At 43.4% G+C, this 21,120-nt stretch overlaps 1 protein-coding gene across 1 annotated transcript in view; it reads right to left on the bottom strand.

Annotated features, from left to right (window-relative positions):
- LRRC31 (leucine rich repeat containing 31) overlaps positions 1–21,120 on the bottom strand; it is a 68,814-nt gene that overhangs the window by 22,494 nt on the left and 25,200 nt on the right. Inside the window, exons 5-6 of the mRNA XM_069213192.1 lie at positions 8,907–9,074; positions 7,439–7,606 (exon numbers count right to left, since the gene is read on the bottom strand). Coding sequence (XP_069069293.1) covers positions 7,439–7,606; positions 8,907–9,074 — 336 coding nt within the window. The remainder of the gene's footprint in view (positions 1–7,438; positions 7,607–8,906; positions 9,075–21,120) is intronic.

Genomic DNA, 21,120 nt, shown 5'->3' with positions numbered 1-21,120 from the left:
CTGCAGTTGCAGACACTGACGCCAGATGCTACGCCACAACTTGAGGGCCCCATTACACAACCAGAGATTCGAAAGGCCATTAGTGAGCTATCGAGGGGAAAGACTCCGGGTACAGATGGTCTTCCCATCGAATTCTATGCCGCATATATAGATCAGTTAGCTCCTAGACTCGAGATTCTATATCAATCTGCCAGAGAAAGGGGAATCTTACCGGCAACAGCGAGGGAGGCAGTAATAATACCCTTGCTTAAAACAGGGAAAAATCCAACGGAAGCGGGGGCATACAGGCCTCTATCCATGCTGAACCTGGACTACAAGATCCTCAGTAAGGTTCTGGCCACTAGACTGCTCCCCCATATGACAACACTAATTCACACGGATCAGGCGGGGTTCATCCCGGGGCGCAACACAGCGGATAACATACGCAGATTTATAGCAGTCATGAATGATCGAAAATCGGCCAGCTCAGCCCCCGGAGTCCTCGCGGTCGATATAGAAAAGGCCTTTGACAGCTTGGAGTGGTCATTCCTTTATACAGTGTTGTCCCATCTTCGATTTGGACCGGAATACATTGCCTGGGTCAGACTGCTGTATACTAAACCCATTGCTAGAGTAGAACGGGGCGGATCATATCCAACCCCTATGTCGTTGAACGGGGTACCAGACAGGGATGCCCCCTATCGCCGCTGTTGTTTGCACTGGCTATGGAGCCGTTGGCGGCAGCGGCGCGTGGGGGGAGAGGGGGCCCTGGTATTGTGGCAGGGGACAAGAGACATCAAATAGCGTTGTATGCAGACGATCTATTGATTTTCCTAGACGATATACATAGAGACCTACCCCGGGCCCAACAGTTGCTTTCGCAGTTTGGTGAGCTATCCGGTCTACGGGTGAATTGGGGTAAGACCGGCTTGTTTCCTTTGAATGCTACAGTAACGCCTCCATTAGAATTGGGAAATGTCCGGTGGGTTCCAAGATGCCTCTCATACTTGGGGGTCAAGGTTTTTCACGACCCACAGGATATAATCGACAGCAATATTGGAGGCGCACTGAGTTCTACCCGATCCAACATGGCTTTTTGGCAAACCTTGCCTTTATCTGTGGCGGGGAGGGTAGCCATCCTTAAGATGGTGGTACTGCCTCGTCTCCTGTACTATTTCACTGTCCTGCCGGTATGGGTTCCTAGGGCCATATTTACAGAACTGGAGACCATGGTCATAGCATTTATCTGGGGGGACAGCCGAAAGAGAGTTGCTCTGTCCAAACTTCAGAGGCGTTCAATAGACGGTGGCCTAGCAGTCCCGGATTTTGAGGCTTATTATTTGGCAGCGCAACTTCAATGGTTGGCACAATGGATATCCAGCAGGGCTGCAACAGGGTTGAGGGTTAAGGCGTTTACTCCCCCAGAAGCTAGATTATACGAACTGTTACTAGGGTACCCGAGTATGGGGAAGAATGACTCCCCTGAGTTTAAAACCCTTGCGCGATGTCATCGTGGTGACTGGGGCGGCCTCCGGTCCTGGGTGGAAGCTGGGATACAGTCGGTGGGAGCACTGTTTAGGGAGGGAACACTGATGTCATTTGAAGCACTGCGGTCACAATTTAATCTACAGAGGGGACACTTTTTACTATTTGGCTCTGTGGCGGCTAGTATCAGAAAACATTGGTTAACAGGAACTGGGGGGCCCGCAACACAAACGACCTGTACATATTTGGTGTCCTCTTCGGGGGCCTCCAGAGCAGTTTCTAACCTTTACAACAGAATTCGGGAGGATATGGCCACACCTTTATCTCAGCTCAAGTCGTCCTGGGAGATAGACCTAGGCACAGCTATATCCGACGAGGATTGGGAGCGTACGCTTGGTGGTTTCCCTAAGATGACTCGCAATGCCAGATTTAAGCTGATTAATTTTTATGTCCTACATAGGGCTTATCTCACTCCTGAACGGATCAGCAGATACTTTGGGGTGGAGGGATTGGGATGCCCGAGATGCGGGTTGGAGAGGGCTGAATTTGGACATATGTTCTGGAACTGCCCTGTTGCGGAGGGATTTTGGGCGGAGGTGTGTAGACTGGTGTCTGGAGCGATGGGAAGAGAAGCCCCTTGCACGATAGGGCAATGTTTGCTAGGGTGGTTTCCACGCACGGCTAAGTACAAAATAACCAACAGATTCAGGGATCTGGCCTTCGTATTGGCTAAAAGGGAAATAGCGATATCCTGGAAAAATCCGATTGGACCAAGATTGTCTCAATGGTCCGGAGAGCTAATTAAATGGGCTGGATGTGAGAGCTCTGTCCTTCATAGTGAGGAGAGAAGGGGTAGACGGCCCCTGGGGGCGGCACAATGCTGGGATGCAATACTTGATTCCTTTAAAGAAGAAAGCCGGGTGGATCCAGTGCCCCTAAGAGAAGGGTGATAGGATGCCATTTTGAAACTGTCAATAGTCCCAAACAAATAGTTGCAATGCAAGATGACCCAGAGGTGAGCCTCTAAGTGTAAACTAATCGGAGAACCACGGGCATGATAAGAGCAGAGGGCTGACTCCTTCATATCACATCTACACACAAAACGACAATCTAGGCATACTACTAGTATCATCACTGGGGGGAGGGTACAGTTGGGGAGGTTGAGGGATGGGGAGGGGGGTAGATAACATGACAATAGAATGCTAGTTAAGTGGGAATGAGTGGGTTGGAGTTCACTGGACTTGTGGGTATGTGAAAATTGCTCTATTTTCCCTTTTCTTTTTTTTCTTATAGCTATGTACTCACGAATGTCGAATTGCCTACTTACTGTCGTTAAGAAATGCAATACATTTTGTTTAAAAAAAAAAAAAATATAGAAAGCGACCACGGTCAGATAGCAGGCAATCCTGTGGATCAATCTGTAAGGATAGCACACATAAAGGAGCTGTATCATTTAAAGTCCAGTGAGCCGCTCAGGCTGGGTGACTGTATTCTCCGGAGCCCACTGGCTTATTCCCAACAAGAAATCAGCAAAGGTCAGGGAAAAGGCATCCTCAGCCCAAACAGCCTGCCTGCTACACTCTAGAAACAAGACCTGGTGCACTGGTCAGCCTCCTTCTGCGTTCAGTTTAATCATTGCCTGTCTGCTGATTCCAAACCAGACGCATAGAAACAGCTGGTGTTACAACAAAAAAGGAGCATATTCTAGCCCAAGCAGCTTCCGTTTGATAGCTCTGTTGAATGTCGAATCAAAGTACTTTGCAAGTCTAATGCTGTCCAATCTGGGAGCCTGGCATCCAAGGAAAACCGAATAAGATTTAATCAAACCAGATTCAAGGCAAAATCAAGCACAACTGACAATATGGTTTGCTTGGCAATGTTAATAGACAAGTCCACTAAGAGGAAACAGTTACTCTACACTTCTTTCATTGATTTTGCCAAGGCCTTTGACCACATATCCAGAATTTGCTTTGGCAAAAACTAGCCTCCTGGAAGATTCCTCCCAATTTGATTTTTGCAGTTAAACTGCTTTACACCAATACTTGGTCCCGATAAAGCTAAGCGTAACTCCCACTCTTTCTGCAAAAGTGACTATAAAATGAGGATTAAAAAAGGATGTGTGCTCACCCCAGTCTTTTTCATTTGCTTATTTCAGATCTGAGCACCTTGTTAGACAAAGCACAGTCTCACCCCCTATTATAGGCGGCCAGAGTCTGACATTCTTATAATATGCGGATGATTTAGTGCTGCTTAATCCATCTGTGGTCTCCAGTCTGTAGGTCTCCAGAGGCTTTTAAACATTTTAGATACACGCTGCAAGGTGAATCAAATGTCTTGTCTATGAACTTTGATAAAACAAATATTTTAAGTTTGGCAAAAAAGTGAGCAGGAAAGAGTAATGGCGCTTGTGTGGGTTGACAATTAAAAGGAGCAATAGCTACAAATACTTGGGAGTATGGCTGCAGGATCATGGTTCACACATTTTGCACCTCAATGCATCAAAACCTAGGCTGACAGTGTTCATTCATGTCTTCCAAGTGCTTCTGCACAAGTCTTCCAGCCAATCACTGATTCCCTTGCTGCAGATTATTAGGCAAAGCTTATCCCGCTGCTGCCTTTTGGCTCTATAGCATTTCTGGATAAACTAGGATTTTAAAAAAATGATTCACAAAGTAAAGTGTACCATTTACTGTTTCATCTCCCCATCAATGCCTCGCAAGTCCAGGTAAGGCTAGAATTTGGTCTCACAGATCAGCAACTTTTCCAGAAGGCTTCCTGATTTAGGATTTATTTTCTCAGAAGCACAGTGAAGCGGCTACATTAAAAGCAAACACTTGGGAGGAGATGCAGAGTAGTGCAAATTTCAACGCAAGGGAGTTAGCACTGACTTCAGCCCTCTGAGATCTTCAGGCTGAAAGCCTATGGAAGTGAAGACTACAGTTCACTATCTTTAAAACAATAACAAATATGTGATCCTTGGTGACAAGGAAAAATATCAGGAAAAGAAGGCATACCTGGATGACGGTAAACACCTATAAGAGGTTCAGCATCAGAACTACTTGGATGGAAGCTATAAAACCTATTTTAAACTAAGTCTAATGCCATTACGCTTTGGGGAGTGGTCATCGCAAGACATATGCCCAAAATTGATGGTAAAGGCACCCAGGAGATTGTGCTCGCTTCAAAAAGACAGGGCCAGATTTATGGAAAAGTGACACAGCGTTGCAGTAAGTCACCTTGCTTCACTGCGTCACTGGGAAAGGGCAGAAATACACAATATTTAAGGCATTTGGCACATTCCTGGCCTTTCCCCTACACTAACGCACAATGGGCTGCCTAGCACCAAAGCAGGAACCCTTGCACCACGGTGCAAGGGTGTCTGCCTTGCATGTAGGATAGTTTCTGTGCAGGAAGACTCTTTCCTCTTTCTATGTGTGCTGCTGCACGCATACAAAGAAGAAAAAACAAGGAGGAATAAAGATATTTCTCCTCATTACGCCTATCCTGAGGAGGCGTATCTTTCAGGAGCATTCCCAGGTTTACCTGTTGTAAATCTGAGAAGGCGTCAAAGTCCATGGGTGCTGCGTGGGAACACCCATGTAACACCCATGGCAACACCTCCCTGGTGCAGAGAATTTGTGCTGCATTACATTACTCGAGATTTATGAAGCCACGTAGAGCCATGCAAGGTGGCCTTACATGGCTTCATAGGGGCTCATAAATATGCCCCACGCACTATTGCACCTCGTCTGCATTTGTCGCAGCCTCCTCATTGGACCGGGTTTGCGACTGCACCCAATGTGTATTAGAACCTGCGGACAAACAATGATCTGTTGCACAAGGGGAGATCTCCCTGTGGACACTAATTGATTTATTAAATTAAGGGACAAAACAGAGTGACTTTTATCCAGAGGACAGAGACACAGCAGGTATCATCTACCTTGACTTCTCTATGGGTATGCGAAATAACATAATGAATTGTATATATATTCAGGTGTGTGCCTGTTGGAACTTAACAATAGGCCTTAATTATTACCCAACTCAATGGTACGCATTTCATTTTATTTCCCCATAAAGAGTACAGGTTTGACTCAACCCTACGAGTTCAAATTTAGGCCACGCAAGTGACATGCAGATGCTTGTAGAACGCACATAGTCCATTGGAATTTTTATCAGAATGAGGAATGTATAACCTGCAGATTAGACAAAGATTCTCTGCAACAAACTGAGCGATCCTTTTAGTATCTAAACCTGCAAGTTTGATGTTACACCTATTGTTAAGTAAATTCAAATTAATTTGTATAATTTGTTAAGAGCACTTCACACTAGGCACTTAAAATGCGAGAGGGAATCTGGGAAAGAATCTGAGGGGCTGGATGGCCTGTAAGATGGTATAAGGGATGGCCGGCTGTTTCTGGGGGGTGGTAGGCGCCCAGAGTTGGGCACCTGGCCCAGTCTCCAAGCAGGCCTCTTCCCCATACTTTCCTTCCTCCTACATACATTGTTGGGGGCGAAAGAGCTACAAAAACAAAAAAGCAAAGTGCATGATATTTTCTTAAAGATTTGGGGCAGATGTAGCAAAATTGCAAATTGCGACTTGCAATTTGCGAGTCCTTCCGACGGTGTCTGCGAATCGGTATGGGGTCGCAAAGACCCACCTCATTAATATTAATGAGGTGGGTCGCAAATTGCGGCCCCATACCGACTATGGGCACTCGCAAACATGGAGGCCTGCTGTAGTCAGCAGACCTCCATGTTCGTAACTGCTTTTAAATAAAGCAGTTTTTTTTTTTTAAGTGTAGCCCGTTTTCCTTAAAGGAAAACGAGCTGCACTTAAAAAAAAATCCGAAACCTTTAGTTTCGGTATTTTTTCAGGGCACCTACCCTGAAAAAATAATTTGTGGTCCATTCACAAAGGGGAAGGGGTCCCATGGGGACCCCTTCCAATTTGCGAGTGGGTTACCATCCACTTCAAGTGGATGGTAACTGCGACACCATTTGCGACCGCGTATGCGGTCGCAAATGGTATTGCATACCACTGCGAATCGCAAATAGGAAGGGAACACCCCTTCCTATTTGCGATTCGGAAATGCATTTTGCGAGTCGGTCCCGACTCGCAAAATTCATTTCTGCATAGGAAAATGCGATTTGCGACTCGCAAACGGCAATTTTTGCCGTTTGCGACTCGCAAATCCATTCCTACATCTGGCCCTTGGAACCGTTAGTGATATTTTTTTATTTTGCCTTTAATTTTGCAGGGGTACACAGAAATAGTCCGTTTTTGTGACATATTTCAGGGTTCGTCAAACAGATTGCTTTACCGAGCATCTCGTCTCATTCGGGAACTATTTTAAAAAGAACAGAACAGATGTGAAATGTGTGAAAACAGCCTCATATTATGCTTATATACGCCCACAAAGAGACGAACGTGTAACCACACATCCAATCATTAATATATTTACTGGCAAATCAAATATGGATGTTTCCTATTTGCCTGAAGCATCCCATGGTCTCTGCACTAGCTGAACCCTTTCAGGGCATTAGCAGCCCCAGGAGCCATACCCACCACATGTTGTACATTGCACATTTTCGATACGTGTAACCTCATTTTTAAACTTTGCAAGGGAAGGGGGATTTTGTGAGAAGAATGGAGTTAATATTTGTGACGATGAATTATATCTTTCCTTCTGAGAACAAGTTTTTTGTCACAAGGTCATACTACATTGACCTATACAGAGAGTACTCACATATGGACTAGGGTGAGTTTATATGTGTTCATATGTTTTTAGCGAATAACTCCAAGTGATGGTTTTCTAGTGAGAGACCTGGTCAGTTGAATTGACAATTGTCTTCTGATGTTTGCTTTGCTGACTACTTCCGTTGGGTGTCCAACAATCCTGCTGGAGAAGGAATTGTGCATGAAAACCTAACACCCAGCTTTTGTTATTTTTAGGGCAATTGTAATGCTACTCACTTAGAAACTGCAAGCTGTCTTGATTTAATCCACACATCTGTAGCTTCAGTCCTCTCAAGCATGGAATGTTTTTCAGTTCCTGTGCAATGTTCTCCAAACTGCTGCCAAGGCTTGTGTTCATGGAGAGATCCAGCATCTCCAGGTTATGCATCACACCCAGAGCTTTGGCTGCAAATAACAGCATGTTACATGTTGATTATCATGCATGTCAAGAACGCTTGATGCACTGATACCGCTCCACAAAAGATTACCACATCAATCCTGTTTCATTTATGAATCAAAGAGTTCTGCAAAGAACACCAAGAGAAGCCACCATTGCCCATTTGATAGCAGACTTATGCAAAGCACAAAACTGGCATAATGGTAGCATGTTCTTCTCTAGTGCTTCATACTTCAGTATCTTCAATGTCTACGGGTGATAATTGTCAGCTGTTACTGTTACCCACTGTAATGGTACACAAAAAGTGTGGTGGAGGAAGTGGTTGTGTCTCAGAGTATTGTTAGCAAAAAGTGTCCAACAGAAATATAGTTTCCTAAATATCTTTTACGAAAATATCATCCTAACTGGGTGTAAATGTTCTATTAATAACTCCAATGGGTAGATCTTTGTAAATTATTTTTAGGACGCAATATTTCTGTCAGATGATATTTTGTTTAGGAAATTCTGGCACCATACTGGAGGAAACCCAGTGATAGATTTTACTCCAGATTTAGCACTTCCTCTAGAAATCAGATGGTTTTCCATTACCAATTGACTCTCTGTTATTTAGCTGGGGAAATGGCTAAGTGAGATAAACACTCTCCGCTAAGTTATACAGGGATGTGGGAATCCCAAGTTGGAATGCCAGCAGGGCTGCTCCAACGAACATCCTTCTAAACAAGGAGATAGGAACACCTGTATTTACATTCCTTAGAAAGGGTGGACATGTGCTATGGAAGGATCATAAAATCAAGTTTTCCATCATCCCCTTGAAAGAAGATTCCAAGTCACAATATATAACTGAGAATCTACAGAGGCAGGACAGGAAATTAAAGGACAGTGAAGGAAAAGGCCAGCTACATTTTCGGCCATGTAAAACTGCATACCAACTTTATTTTAACTGCGGATAACATTTAAAACTTTAAGTGAAGATTTTGAGACATTGTGTTTGAGAAAGCACCCTTCTGCCACCATTTTTCAAAGTTTGCCTGGGTGCAGTGAACCCTCAATACCTCTTGACTGGCTAAAATGTGTTTGGCATGATATGAACTATTGAAAAATGTCAAAACTGACCCAGAACCCATGACCATTTAGCTAATTTACACTTGTTCTTCTCTCCAAATGCACAATTTTGAACCATATTATCAGTGTTTCTTGGAACACAGCACACCCATGAATGCCGTTTGCGGAACTTGGGCTCATCTGCCTCACGCAATCTCAGGCAGTTAGCTACACCTGTGCACACGATGGTCAGTATATACAGCTTACCTAAAAAAGTTCCATCTTCTGATGTCAGGTTACAGTCTGTCAACTTAAGTACTTTTAGTTTACAGTTTCTCTGAAATTTGCTGGTTAACAGATGCAGATTTCCTCCTACGTTTCCATTCCAGGATAAATCTAAGTTTTCGAGGTATGGAACATAGTCAAGTGACTCTCCTAGAAAACAAAATCCACCAAAAACGATGAGTAGGAACTTTTTAAGTACTTTTTGAATTTTTAATCTTAAAACAATTAAAGTTGACAGGAGCTAGTCTTCGGTCGTTCAAATAAAAATGTGAATCAATTTCAATATAAGAAGGTGTGCCACTCTGCCCTAATAGTCTGCAGCACTGTGCTAGTTTCACCAGACAGTGAGGGATACATATGAACATTTGAAGGGAGACACATATTTTTTTATATCTTTATTGAGATACATGGGCAGGATCAAAGATGCACACATAAATCAGTCAGTCGGACAAACAAAACTTTAATTAATCATTACCAAAACATGTAATGCAATTGTAACTGAAACATTCTTAATTTAAAGCATATTATTTTGTCTGTGAATATATTTATTTATTTAGGAGTTTTACATATCCCTGTGCTTGGGCTTTCGAATACTTGAGAGTGTTGAAGTTGAGTAAGAGTCTAGATGTTGTGATGAGAGGAAGGTCCTTTTAGTGGCAAGTAGGACCACTCATTTATTCTTCAAATACTTTTCAAAATCCTTCAACCCCTAACCCTATGTGCGTGGGGGTCTGATGTAGTTTATCTGTAACCAGTTAGGATTTCAGGCATTTTCTGAAAGAAGACAGAAAAGTTGGCTCTACTGCCAGATGCTCCCCGCCCCATGATCTTCCTTCCTGTTTCAGTAGGCTGAAGGCTCAATAAATAAACTGTTCGGAACATTCTTCAGGCTGCTTGAACTGACCAGTACACTGACCTGTGATATTAGTGGCATTTCTGTGCCAAATTGTGATCTTCTGTTGTTGACTTTAGTAGATAGGGCACAGAGAAGCAGGGCAAACAAACAAGCATAGCCTATAATGAGCACCATTATTTAAGATGCACTGGATTTTTATTGTATATCGATGCATCGAATGCCGCCACGCAAGGGGTGAAGTGCCCAGGTTAGTAGACCAATGTGTGCTACTGGTGGTGAGCTGGGAACTGTCAGCATTGTTATACAAAGAGAGACATAGATTTAATGAGAGGAATCAGTGGAAAGAGATACAATTTGAAAACATATGACAGACTGTGTGGGATCCCTGAGGAAGGAAGGCTAATCTGAAAAGAGGCATCGAAATTATGAACACATGCAAGATCTGACAGCACATTCCCTTGTCCACATCCTTGTCTCCGGTCCCTGTTTGAGTGGGCTAGTCGATCAAAATGGCATAAAGGAACAAGTAGCTGGATTCAGTCCCTCTTTCCTCTGGTCACACAAACATGCCACCAGGCTAGGGCCTCATCAAGTAGAAATCAATATGCAGATGAATTCTGACTTCTTATCTCTTAAGGGCAAAGTAGATGTAGCCCACCAAGCTGCTTGTATATCAGAACATCGTTAGACAAAATATCATTGGACAGAAACCCAGTGGTGGCTCCTTTCAAATGGCGAAGTAGTGTCACCCCCCTGACTAAGAGCCAGGAGCTGTAAAATAAACCATATTTAATTAAAGTTTGATTTTACATTTGCTGGCTCAACCAGCAGCATGTTCAGGGAGGGGTGGGCTGGGCCATGGGAGGGGGAGGGGGAGGAGGAGAGCGTGCACCTAAGGATGCTTGTGTCTTTGGCTGACCATCTTAGGCCAGCTAAACATACATGCACACTTAGGTTTCTCCAGCCCGGATGTGTTGAGCAGCCGGGCTGGAGAAACTGCATAGACCACAGGGTTGTGCCTGAGCGGCAGTCCAAGCCGCTCAGACCAATCCTGATGCTGTTTCATGCTAGGTTTAGCATGAAAGCAGCGCCAGGAGCCTCTGCTGGTACCCCAATGAATGCTGGGACACCAGTAGAGAAGAGGAGCCCGAAGCGGCCGGCAGCATCCATGAAGGTAAGTTTATTTTTTATAATATTATTTTTTATTCCATATACCACCCCCCCCGTCCCCATCCCCTGCCTGCCCCTCCCCTTGAGATTTGCAGTGGCCACCGCTGCAGAAATATTACACTCTATCATTTTCAAAAATCACTCCTTTTCCTGTACTTTTTCTATTGTTAACTCCAGTGGGGCAATACTTTTGGTTAACACTATTTAGTCCACAATGTTTCTATCAGATACCACTTTGGTTATTATATTCTAGTGCCATATCTACTAGGCCATATTAAGTTGGCCAAACCAAAGGATCAAATTAAAAGGATCATGCCATTTTTAACATGTTTGTGTGGGGGTGATGTCTACCATGCTTCTGTGGACTTCCTTCTTCTCCATTACACTATTTGTCTCAGACACAGTAGCACTACATTCCATTGAAGCCCTTCTAGAAGTATAGAGTTCAGTTCCTCCGAAAGACATGAGCTGATTTAAAAAAAACAATTTCCTGTATGGAGATACAAATGCAGGGATGGAGATTTGCTGTCCTTGAAGAACACTATCTTTACAATCACAGCCAATTACAAGGGGTTATAAATAGTGATCTGCCCATCATTAGCCAGGTCGACTCGTAGTCCTTTGTGATTGTGAAATTTGAAATACGAACTATTAGTACTTAGGTCTCATTCCTCTACTGAAACCAGTCAGTGTGCAATTTGCACATCCCAGGTTTGTGAACGGCATTAGTCCACTTGGCCTGATATCTCTACAACACATTAGTAGTGGTAACATCTACTTCATACGAGGGTTTCTGTGGGATACTCCTTCAGAGTACAATGTGCCTGTCATTAGCCAGGTCATTTGTAGTCCTTTGTGACTGGAAATATGAAGTACAATATATTAGTACGTATGATGCATCACAAACTGTTCTAAAACCAGCCGGTGTTGAATTTGCACATCCCTGGCTTGCAAACAGAGAGTACATTGGGCCGGGTAGTTCTACAACTCAACCTTAACTTGTAGTGGTACCATCCACTCCATGTAAGGGATTCTGTGGGCCATTCATTCACAGTACCTCCTTGCAAAACTCATTGGTGTGAAGACTAGAGTGGAGGAAACCAATGAGTAACGCAAGTGGTGTGAAAATTGAAGTATTCATAATTGCTACGTCCAGGTTGCACTATTAATATTCAATATGTTTTCCCTATGTTAAAGATCTTCCAAAATGCAGCTAATACACACCTGGGGCTTCCTGGCACATAGACGCAAAACCAGTCCCATATCACAGGCTGCATCAGATCTAAATTTGAGTGTTGGGTGAGCCATGGTATCTCTTGATTAATCCTAATTTTTAGTATTAGTTTTTAAAACCCTAAAACCGATTTATTCATTCTTCTCTGCTCGTTTTCAACTGGATATGCAAATTTCTCACTTTTGCCACATAATTAGAGACAAAAGACCAGAATAAACATGTACAGTCAGTGCCTCGGCTCCGCACCGACCCTGGAGACTCCATGGATGTCCATCACAAGTTCGTGAAACTAACATAAGCAAGTTCTTGAGACGCCATTACTTAAACCTCTGCTCCACTGAGGGTTATAACTGCTCAAGAGCTTTCTAGTAAATCTCCTGTGATGTCAAAAATATCCATGAATAAATTAAATGATCATCCTTTATGGACAGGTATGATGATATACCTCTGGCACGAGCTCATTATTCACAGAGTCCACCAATCCCAATCATGTTATCTTTCACATAACTCTTGACAGCCTGCCCTTCCCTTGGACAGCTCTGTGGAAAGTATGTAATATGAACAATTTACGTCTGCTCGCGCACTCCTGGATTCTGTGCGCATTCCTTTCCTCAACTGACCCACTTTTTACACTTGCATATGCATGACATATATTGCCCTCGCTAGTAATGCTTTTTATGAAACCGAGCTGGAAACCAAAATGTAATTGAATTTATCATATGTAGTGCTCAAGGATGGAGAATAGATATAAATTACAGAAGTATAAATTCAATGGCAGATTTGAAAAAGAGACTGTACATTGAAGGGAATGATGCATATTATAATTTCAGATCCGCCAGGAGCAAGTTGCTTTAGGTCTCATGAACTGTGGTCTGCAGGGGTACAAAAATTGTCACTTTCGCATGTCAAACAAGCACTGTCAAAGGCAATTAGCGTATCTTAATTCATATATGGAAACTTGCACATGAAAAATCTACATTACTTGTTTTTGGGATGTGTAGTGCAACGCATAGGAAAAGTAACTGGTCTACGTATAAGTTGTACGATGTAGGAAAAATGTGTAAACACTGGTATGTTGACATTGCAGTGTTATACGTTTAAAGTTCTTCGCATGTTATTTATAGTTAAGTTTACATGTAAAGATCTAAATAGAAAGTGTAAATGTTAATTTTAAAGGGGAAAGGTAAACGTTCAAAAGAAGTTCGCAAAATTGAATGGTGTACAGAAAATCTAGCACATGGACAGGAATATCTGATGAAAAATGTGCGCACGTGCAAACCTACTGCTACCGCACGTTATGTTGGTTCTGTGCGTGTCCAGAAGAATATGCTAAGTTATGTATTTTTTTGCATTAGAAAGGCTTTCGCTGCTGTGACCCATGGTGTAGATGTGTTGTTTGTTATTGATGGCAGGTGAACCCTTTTCACCATAGGAAAACCAGAAAGATTGGTCCGAAAACGGAAATGGGTGGGGCAAGCTGTGGGGAGAGCACAGGTGGGGGTGGGAGGGGGGGGGGTGGAAGTGGGATTGCTTAGTGTGTGGTGAAGCACAGGGTGAAAGGGTGTCGGACGCTTTGTTTGAACACATAGAACAGGTGCAAGCAGGGCCGGCTTTAGGGCGGTGCGAGCGGTGCGGCCTCACCGGGTGCTGACGTCAGGGGGGTGCTATTAGCAATAACTTATGAAACTCGCGATTTAAAAGCACCTGCTGAAAGGTTGCTTGTGCGTCCAGCCTTCATGGGGCAATTACAATTTCAAGATACCTCTTGTGATGAATGTTCCTGCTAGGGAGAGAGATGGAAGGTTTGTCTAGTGGCAGTTCTGACTCGCCATGAAGTAGTGTGGAGGGTTAATGTGCCTGCCGCAAAGAACAGAATGATATTTTGTGTGGATGGCTGAGTGGATAAGTAAAGCCAGTCTTTACAAGCGCTTTAAAACTAATGAATGTATGTGAAAGGGGGGGCTATGAAGAGATGAGTGGCACATTTGCCGGGTGGTAGTGAGGGATCTGAGGAGGTGGTCATGGGGTGGGGGGTGCCAAAAAAATGACTGTCGCACAGGGTGCCACCGCAGCTAAAGCTGGCCCTGGGTGCAAGCAATGCGGAAGCCGTGCTACCTACCAACACACAGAAAAGTTTCAGCAGCAGCAGAAGGTACCACGTGAGTCTCAGCAGAGCAAGCTTCGCTCAGATACATATATATATATATATATATATATATATATATATATATATATATATGTATATAGTGCACGAGAGAACATCTACCTATACGCATACATACATGTATAGATTGTCGTCTTGGGTGGCCACTTGTGGGCTGTATGCGTGCATGCTTGACGGCTGGTGTGTTGGGCTTTGTGTGCATAGGATAGACTGTAATTGTTTTGCCATGTGTGAATTTGTGTATGTATGTGTGCAGCTGTCAGGCAGACAGAATTCTCAATGCTTGTTAAAGCGTGCAAGCAGAGGACATGCCACGTCTGACATGTGCCTGACTCTGCCCACCCCAAGGGACCTTTGAGAGTTGTGTCCGGCATAAGATTGACCCTAGCTCAGCACTCTGCCTGGCAGAAGTGCACCTAAATTGTGAATGACCATACTCTCACTAGTGCCTCAACAAATGGCGAAGGGGCAGATTTAAGAAAAGTGGTGCTGCACCCAGAGCAGTGCCACTTTTCTTGTGCCCCTTAGCACCCCCCGCCACCATGTGTGCCCCAGATTTAAAATACGACGCAACATGGCAGGGGTAGGGGGCAATAGCGTCAACTCTTTTGGCCCTATTTATTTACTGCTCAGGGTTAGCGCTTTTGGCGCTAACCCTGAACAGTACATAGGGGCCCATTATAACCAATGATATGCCCCCTTTTAATGCCTGCTCTGAGCAGGCGTTAAAAATGCCAAAAGAAATGTAGCAAATAAATCTTTTTGGGGGGAAAGTCTACCCTACATATATTATGCCTGGCGAAGGCATAATTTGGCATAAGGGGTTCCAAATTGTGCCTCTTTGTAAATCCGGTGCAGCAAATTTGACCTTGATGGGCCACATTAGTAAGAAAAAATGATACTATTGTGGTACAAGGAGGTGCTAGGCCCTCTTAAATATGAGCCTAAATCTACAAAAGTGCTATCAGCTTTCCAAAGGTACAGCTGAACTGTGACTGACTAGTCAGAGAACTGGTTATTGCATTTATTTCTCCTCTTCAGCCACATTTGCCTGGCAAGTGTTTGTCGGATGAGACTGACTCTTCCAAAGCACCTTCCATACTTTCAGAGGTATGCCAGATATGATCAAGGGTCTGGTTCAGTCCGGAAGTGCGTATGATATGAGACCGACGTTGCCCCAACACTATCGACATACTAGATGTACGCCTGGCATGTGATCAAGACTGTTCCAGCTCTATTGCCCCATCAAAGCTGCCTTTCCCAGCCCCAGAGGCTTGTCAGCTTTAAGCCTGACATGTGGATGTCTCTGTCCCAGCCTCCTGGTATTTCAAAGGCATTTGTGTATCTGTAAGTCTCCGACTCGCCCATAGGCCAGTCTTAAAATCCATCCCTACATGTCATGCAAGCTACATTCTGATGAGGCTGGTGATCTAAGCACATCAGGATTCTTAGACTGTGAAAACCAAATGGAGTATCCCTCAATCCTTCACAGTTCTGAAACGTGTACTTTTCTAAACATAATCAAATTGTGAAATTCATCACCACACACAATCCCGTTGTATAATCAAATGTAAAACACGCTAGATTCCTGGAAATCTTTTCCCAAGTCTGACAAAACTCTAAGGCCCACATTTCACAAGTTTGAAGGAATTCTCAGTTTAGTCAGAGGCATTTTAATGCCTCAACCCTGCAGGAATAAAGCTTTCCTGATTCCTCCTCGAACACAGCTTGGGAAATTGATGGAAGTCAAGGGCAGGAATTCTAATTTCCACAGTCATCCCAGACACCTCTAGGAACCCTTAAGGGTTAGCTTGAATACTGCGTCATTCCTTCATCACAAAATTAGATAGCCACATTGTTGGTAATTTCGAGAATTGAAATACTGCATTGGTATTCCTGCCACCTTGGGAATGTGAGCACATATGTCGTTTACAACACTTACAACAAACCAATGGTGGATGCATTTGATGACTGACACTCACATGAACCGATGTATTCACTGTATAGATTACAATAACTCCTTGAACAGCTTAAGGTGTCCCCAAAAAACCTGAAAAACACATAATATTTGCCTGGCTATCTATGTCACAATATATTACACAGACTGCATCAAGGTGGTGTTTAGCACCACACTAAATGGCACAACCATCTTTGTGATTTTGATATGCGGTGTCGAGCTGGTGGGTGATGCGCCAGAGTTTCTGTCGCACAGCAGGTGCTGCGTTAATTCCTCACACCGGAAGTCGGATTCGTCGTTCTGGTTCGCATTGCATCGATCTGGTGGGCTGTGCGTCGAAGTTCCGGTCGCAACGCTATCTCTGCGTCGATCTCCACTCGAGGAGCCGGGCTGCGTCGTTCCAGGTCAGCGATACAGTGATTCTTTCACTGTGGGGCACGCTGTGCGTCGATTCTGGCAGGCTGTACCTAAATTTTCACCACACAAGGAGTTTCTTTGCAGAGATTAAGTATTTTTAGCCCTGAGACTTTAGAAACAGGAGGCAAGCTCAATCCAAGCCCTTGGAGAGCACTTCTCAGCGGAGCCAGAGGCCATCAAGGCAGCAGGGCAACAGCAAGGCAGCAGTCCATCTAAAAAAAACAGTCCAGGTGAGTCCTTTGGGCAGCCAGGTAGTTCCTCTTGGCAGGTTGCAGGTTCTAGGACAGAGTGCCTGTCCCAAGGAGTATCTTGAAGTGTCCAGAAGTGCCTAAAATGGTAGGGTCAGGGACCCAGTTTATATATACAAAAGTGCCTTTGAAGTGGGGAGACGTCAAAGGGTGGTTTTGAAGTGCACAGGGTCGCCTTTCAGTACATCCCTGTCTGCCAGGGTCCCAGTAGGGGGTTTGGCAGTCCACTGTGTGAGGGCAAGCCACTGTCCTTTGAAATGTACGTGTCAGGCCCTCCACCCTTCCAGCACAGGAAGACCGATTCAGTATGCATATGTGTGCAGGTGTGACTGAGCATCCTGTTTTTGTGGTTGCCTGGGTGAAATGCACAAGGGAGCTGTCAACCAGCCCAGCCCAGACATGGACTGTACGGCACAGAAGGGTTTAAGTGTAGAGAAATGCTCACTTTCTAAAAGTGGCATTGCTAAAGTAGTAATATAAAATCCAACCTCACCAGTAAGCAGGATTTTGTATTACCATTCTGGCCATACTACCGCTTTCTGATCAGGATCTACCATTCAAACAGTATATGAGGGTAGCCCTAATGTTAGCCTATGGAAGGAGCAGGCCTCACAGCAGTGGAAAACAAAGTTAGGAGTTTTCCACTACCAAGACATATAAACCACACAGGTATATGACCTGCCTTTTACCTATACAGCACCCTGCCCTATGGGTTACCTACGGCCTACCTTAGGGGTGACTTATATGTAGGAAAAGGTGAGTTTAAGGCTTGGCAAGTACTTTTAAATGGCAAGTCGAAGTGGCAGTGAAACTGCACACCCAGGCCTTGCAATGTCAGGCCTGAGACATGGTTAAAGGGCTACTTATGTGGGTGGCACAATCAGTGCTGCAGGTCCACTAGTAGCATTTAATTCACAGGCCCTGGGCACCTGCAGTGCGCTTTACTAGGGACTTACAAGTAAATTAAATATGCCAATTGGGTATGAGCCAATGTCACAATGTTTTAACGGAGGGAGCATATGCACTTTAGCACTGGTTTGCAGTGGTAAAGTGCGCAGAGTCCTAAAACCAGCAAAAACTGTGTCAAAAAGTGGAGGGAGGCAGGCAAAAAGTTGGGGGTGACCATCCTAAGGCTGTCAGGTCTAACAGATATAATCCTAATTTGCATAAAAACAATCCTGTCCCATTTATATCTGTTGAAAGGTGCTCATTTTTTCAATTGATCATTATAATGATCCTTTGTCAAGTATAGATAAACTCTTTCTTAGATGAAATTGTGTATATCTTGTTTTATTGTATTGATCGTGTTTATTGTATTTTCTTTAAATGATTCATTTTCTCATTTAATTGCTGAACTGTGTGTTTTCTTTGCATTTTTTTAGCTCTTGACTGTCTAGTAATTACTCTCATTTTTTTTTATTATTGTGATGGTACATAATTTTCAGTCTCAGTGGTTAATATAATCTAAACATCTGAACATGCATTCGCTATGGAAGTCCATTCCTCTACAAATACACATGGATCATTTTCAAAGTCAAGTCATTGGGCTATTGGCTCTGCCAAAACATTTCCTTGGGAATCAGTTGTTATAATCTTCATCTTAGAAATAAAGGTGTATTCTCCTTAAATCTATATATTAGAGACGGTCTCAGAGGATAAGAAAGAATAGTGAATATACCCCATATAGCAAACAAATATGGAAGTTTAACCATGCATTCAATAAGTGGGAGTTCTTGAAGAAGGAGCTGATCTATGACAAGAGATTGAATGCTGGAGCTGACATTTTTTTCATAAAAATACTTTAGAGTAGCAAACTAAGATTACCACACAATTTATTTCCTCTTCAACCAGAAACTGTTATGAGATGATATACTTTATTGTTAAAGGGTCAACCAAGTACAGTGTGAAAGAGAAAACATGAATGTTCACTGCGCTTAAGCATGATGTGTAAGGTTATATATAGATACAAACTTTTACAATGTAAACTAGAATTACATTTACAGTTTGCAAACATTGAGCTGCCATATCAGCAATAGAAAGATTGATTGAGTCACAAATATACTCAATAGAACATTTTGTCTTCTACAGTTAGTAGTGACATTTGCAGTTTTAAGTACTCTGCTCATCTCATTCCATTTTGAGGATGAAACCTAGAAAGATGTGGGAATTAATATTGCTCTGGCCCATGCAATTCCTTTGAAAGGAACATGCTGCATATCAGTCTAAGACTTCCTGTGTAGGTCAAAAGGCATATTTTTACAAAGAAGTTTCCTTTGAGGTTTCAAACATATATTTGTAACCACCTTTGGAATCTTAGTGACTGCTTCCAGTTATTTGTTATTCCACAAAGTGATCTTATTGGTTTTTAAGCAACAAAAAGGGGGCAAATGAACTAAACACATCCCATAAATTCCAATGCTGATACTGACAATATTTGCAGTTACACTCTGTGCAATCCTAAACCCCACTAGTTAGAGTGGTTCATACTCCTGCCTTCTGGTCACGTCAAGTATTGGTTCACTAAAAACATTGCACCAGCATACATATCTTACGCTTGCTAATGTTGTACGTAAACAGATTAATGTGGTGCAAGGCACACTTACCGCAAGGTCTTGGGGCATAACAGAAGTATACTTTTGTGTGGTTTGTAATCGATCAGTGGTTGCTAAGCTTTCTCAAAGATATCATCCATTTAATTTATCTCACCAATCAGTATTTCCATTGCCAATAGTGTCCCAACTCCCCCATCCAATCCTCTAGATCTGGGACTCTTGCCAATTTCCATCTTTAAGTGATCACTTGCTTTGCCACCAGTAGCATATTAAATCTCAGTCACCAAAATAAGAGTGATGGGTGGCAGATCTCAATGGGATGAAGGCCCAGCAAAACTGTTACCAAGTTAGGTCATATTGGGTACCCATTGCCCCCCCCATATTAGGTGACTAAGTACTTCTTTCCAGAATATGGATAGTACAGGTCAAGACCAGCTCACATGTTCAGTCCCCCCCTCTTGCCCATATCCACTCCAGCTTTGGCCATAAATATTGTTATACATGCTTTCAATCTTTGCAGGGTATAGTGCCAGTTCAGTTTGTGTTTCTACATAGATTCCCTATTTTGGTCACTTTTACATAGGTGGGATGTTGGACCAGAGCATTGCCTATTGTGCAGAAGTTTCAGGGGTTCCCAAGGTCTGCTGCCACTGCATTATATATATCCAGATAGTATTTGGTCTAATATCACTTGAAGTTGCATTGTTATTGGAGATGAGGCCACTACTGGAAGTCGAAGATAGAAAAAGTTTTTCCCAGAGAGCAGGTGGTCTGGTTAATGCCACCCTATTCTCAAGATATATTGCTGAATGGCGCTGCTGGAAATAATGCGTATGTTCTGTTTCTTTCAGTTGAAAATGCTGTTTGCACTGTTGGAAGGAGACCATTGAGCCCTGTTGTGAACTCGGCATTGCCCACGAGTGGAGTAAAGTATCACAGGATTGAGGTTAATTCAGACACAAGCGGCAGGAAGTGCCATAGCTGAAGAGGGGGGCATAGTAATTCAGAAGGTTTACGCACTGGGGGGGTATACTGACCTTAGCAACTAGGGGACTGCCTATAGGGCCAGACCCATCACTGCTGCATCCATGTAAACCTAAAGGCCCTCTGTTTTGTATAGAGACCATTCAAAGAAAATTTGAATCTGTGTACCCTGGAAGTACTTCTTGGTGCCCAGCGAACATGATCCTCCTTGACATTTTATAGAATTTGAGTACCCTTGTAGAGATACGCGGTCACTTCCCAGCCTAAATGAAAGTCTCTATAGCTTTCTGAAGAGTCCTCAATACTATATCCAGAACCTTCACTGGGGGTGTTTTGAAGATGTAAAGTAGGCGGGTCAATACATGTGATTTTATAGTGGCTATCCCTCCCAGCTAAGAGACATACAGAGAATGCCATCTATGCAAATCTTCCATAATGGAATAGATCAGTCTGGAGTATTTGGCCATGTAAAGTGTTCTATGTTGCGATGTTGTATTTATTCCCAGGCACTGAATTGTATTTATTTAATTTGGAGCCCAGTGAAAGAGTACTTGAATAAGTGCTGGTGGCAGGCCTACACTCAACATGTTAGTTTTTGTCCAGAAACCCAAAGC

This window comes from Pleurodeles waltl, chromosome 11 (assembly GCF_031143425.1).
Source record: "Pleurodeles waltl isolate 20211129_DDA chromosome 11, aPleWal1.hap1.20221129, whole genome shotgun sequence".
Lineage (NCBI taxonomy): Eukaryota > Metazoa > Chordata > Amphibia > Caudata > Salamandridae > Pleurodeles > Pleurodeles waltl.
Note: the sequence above shows the minus strand (reverse complement) of the source record. Positions and strands in the feature narration are given on the sequence as shown.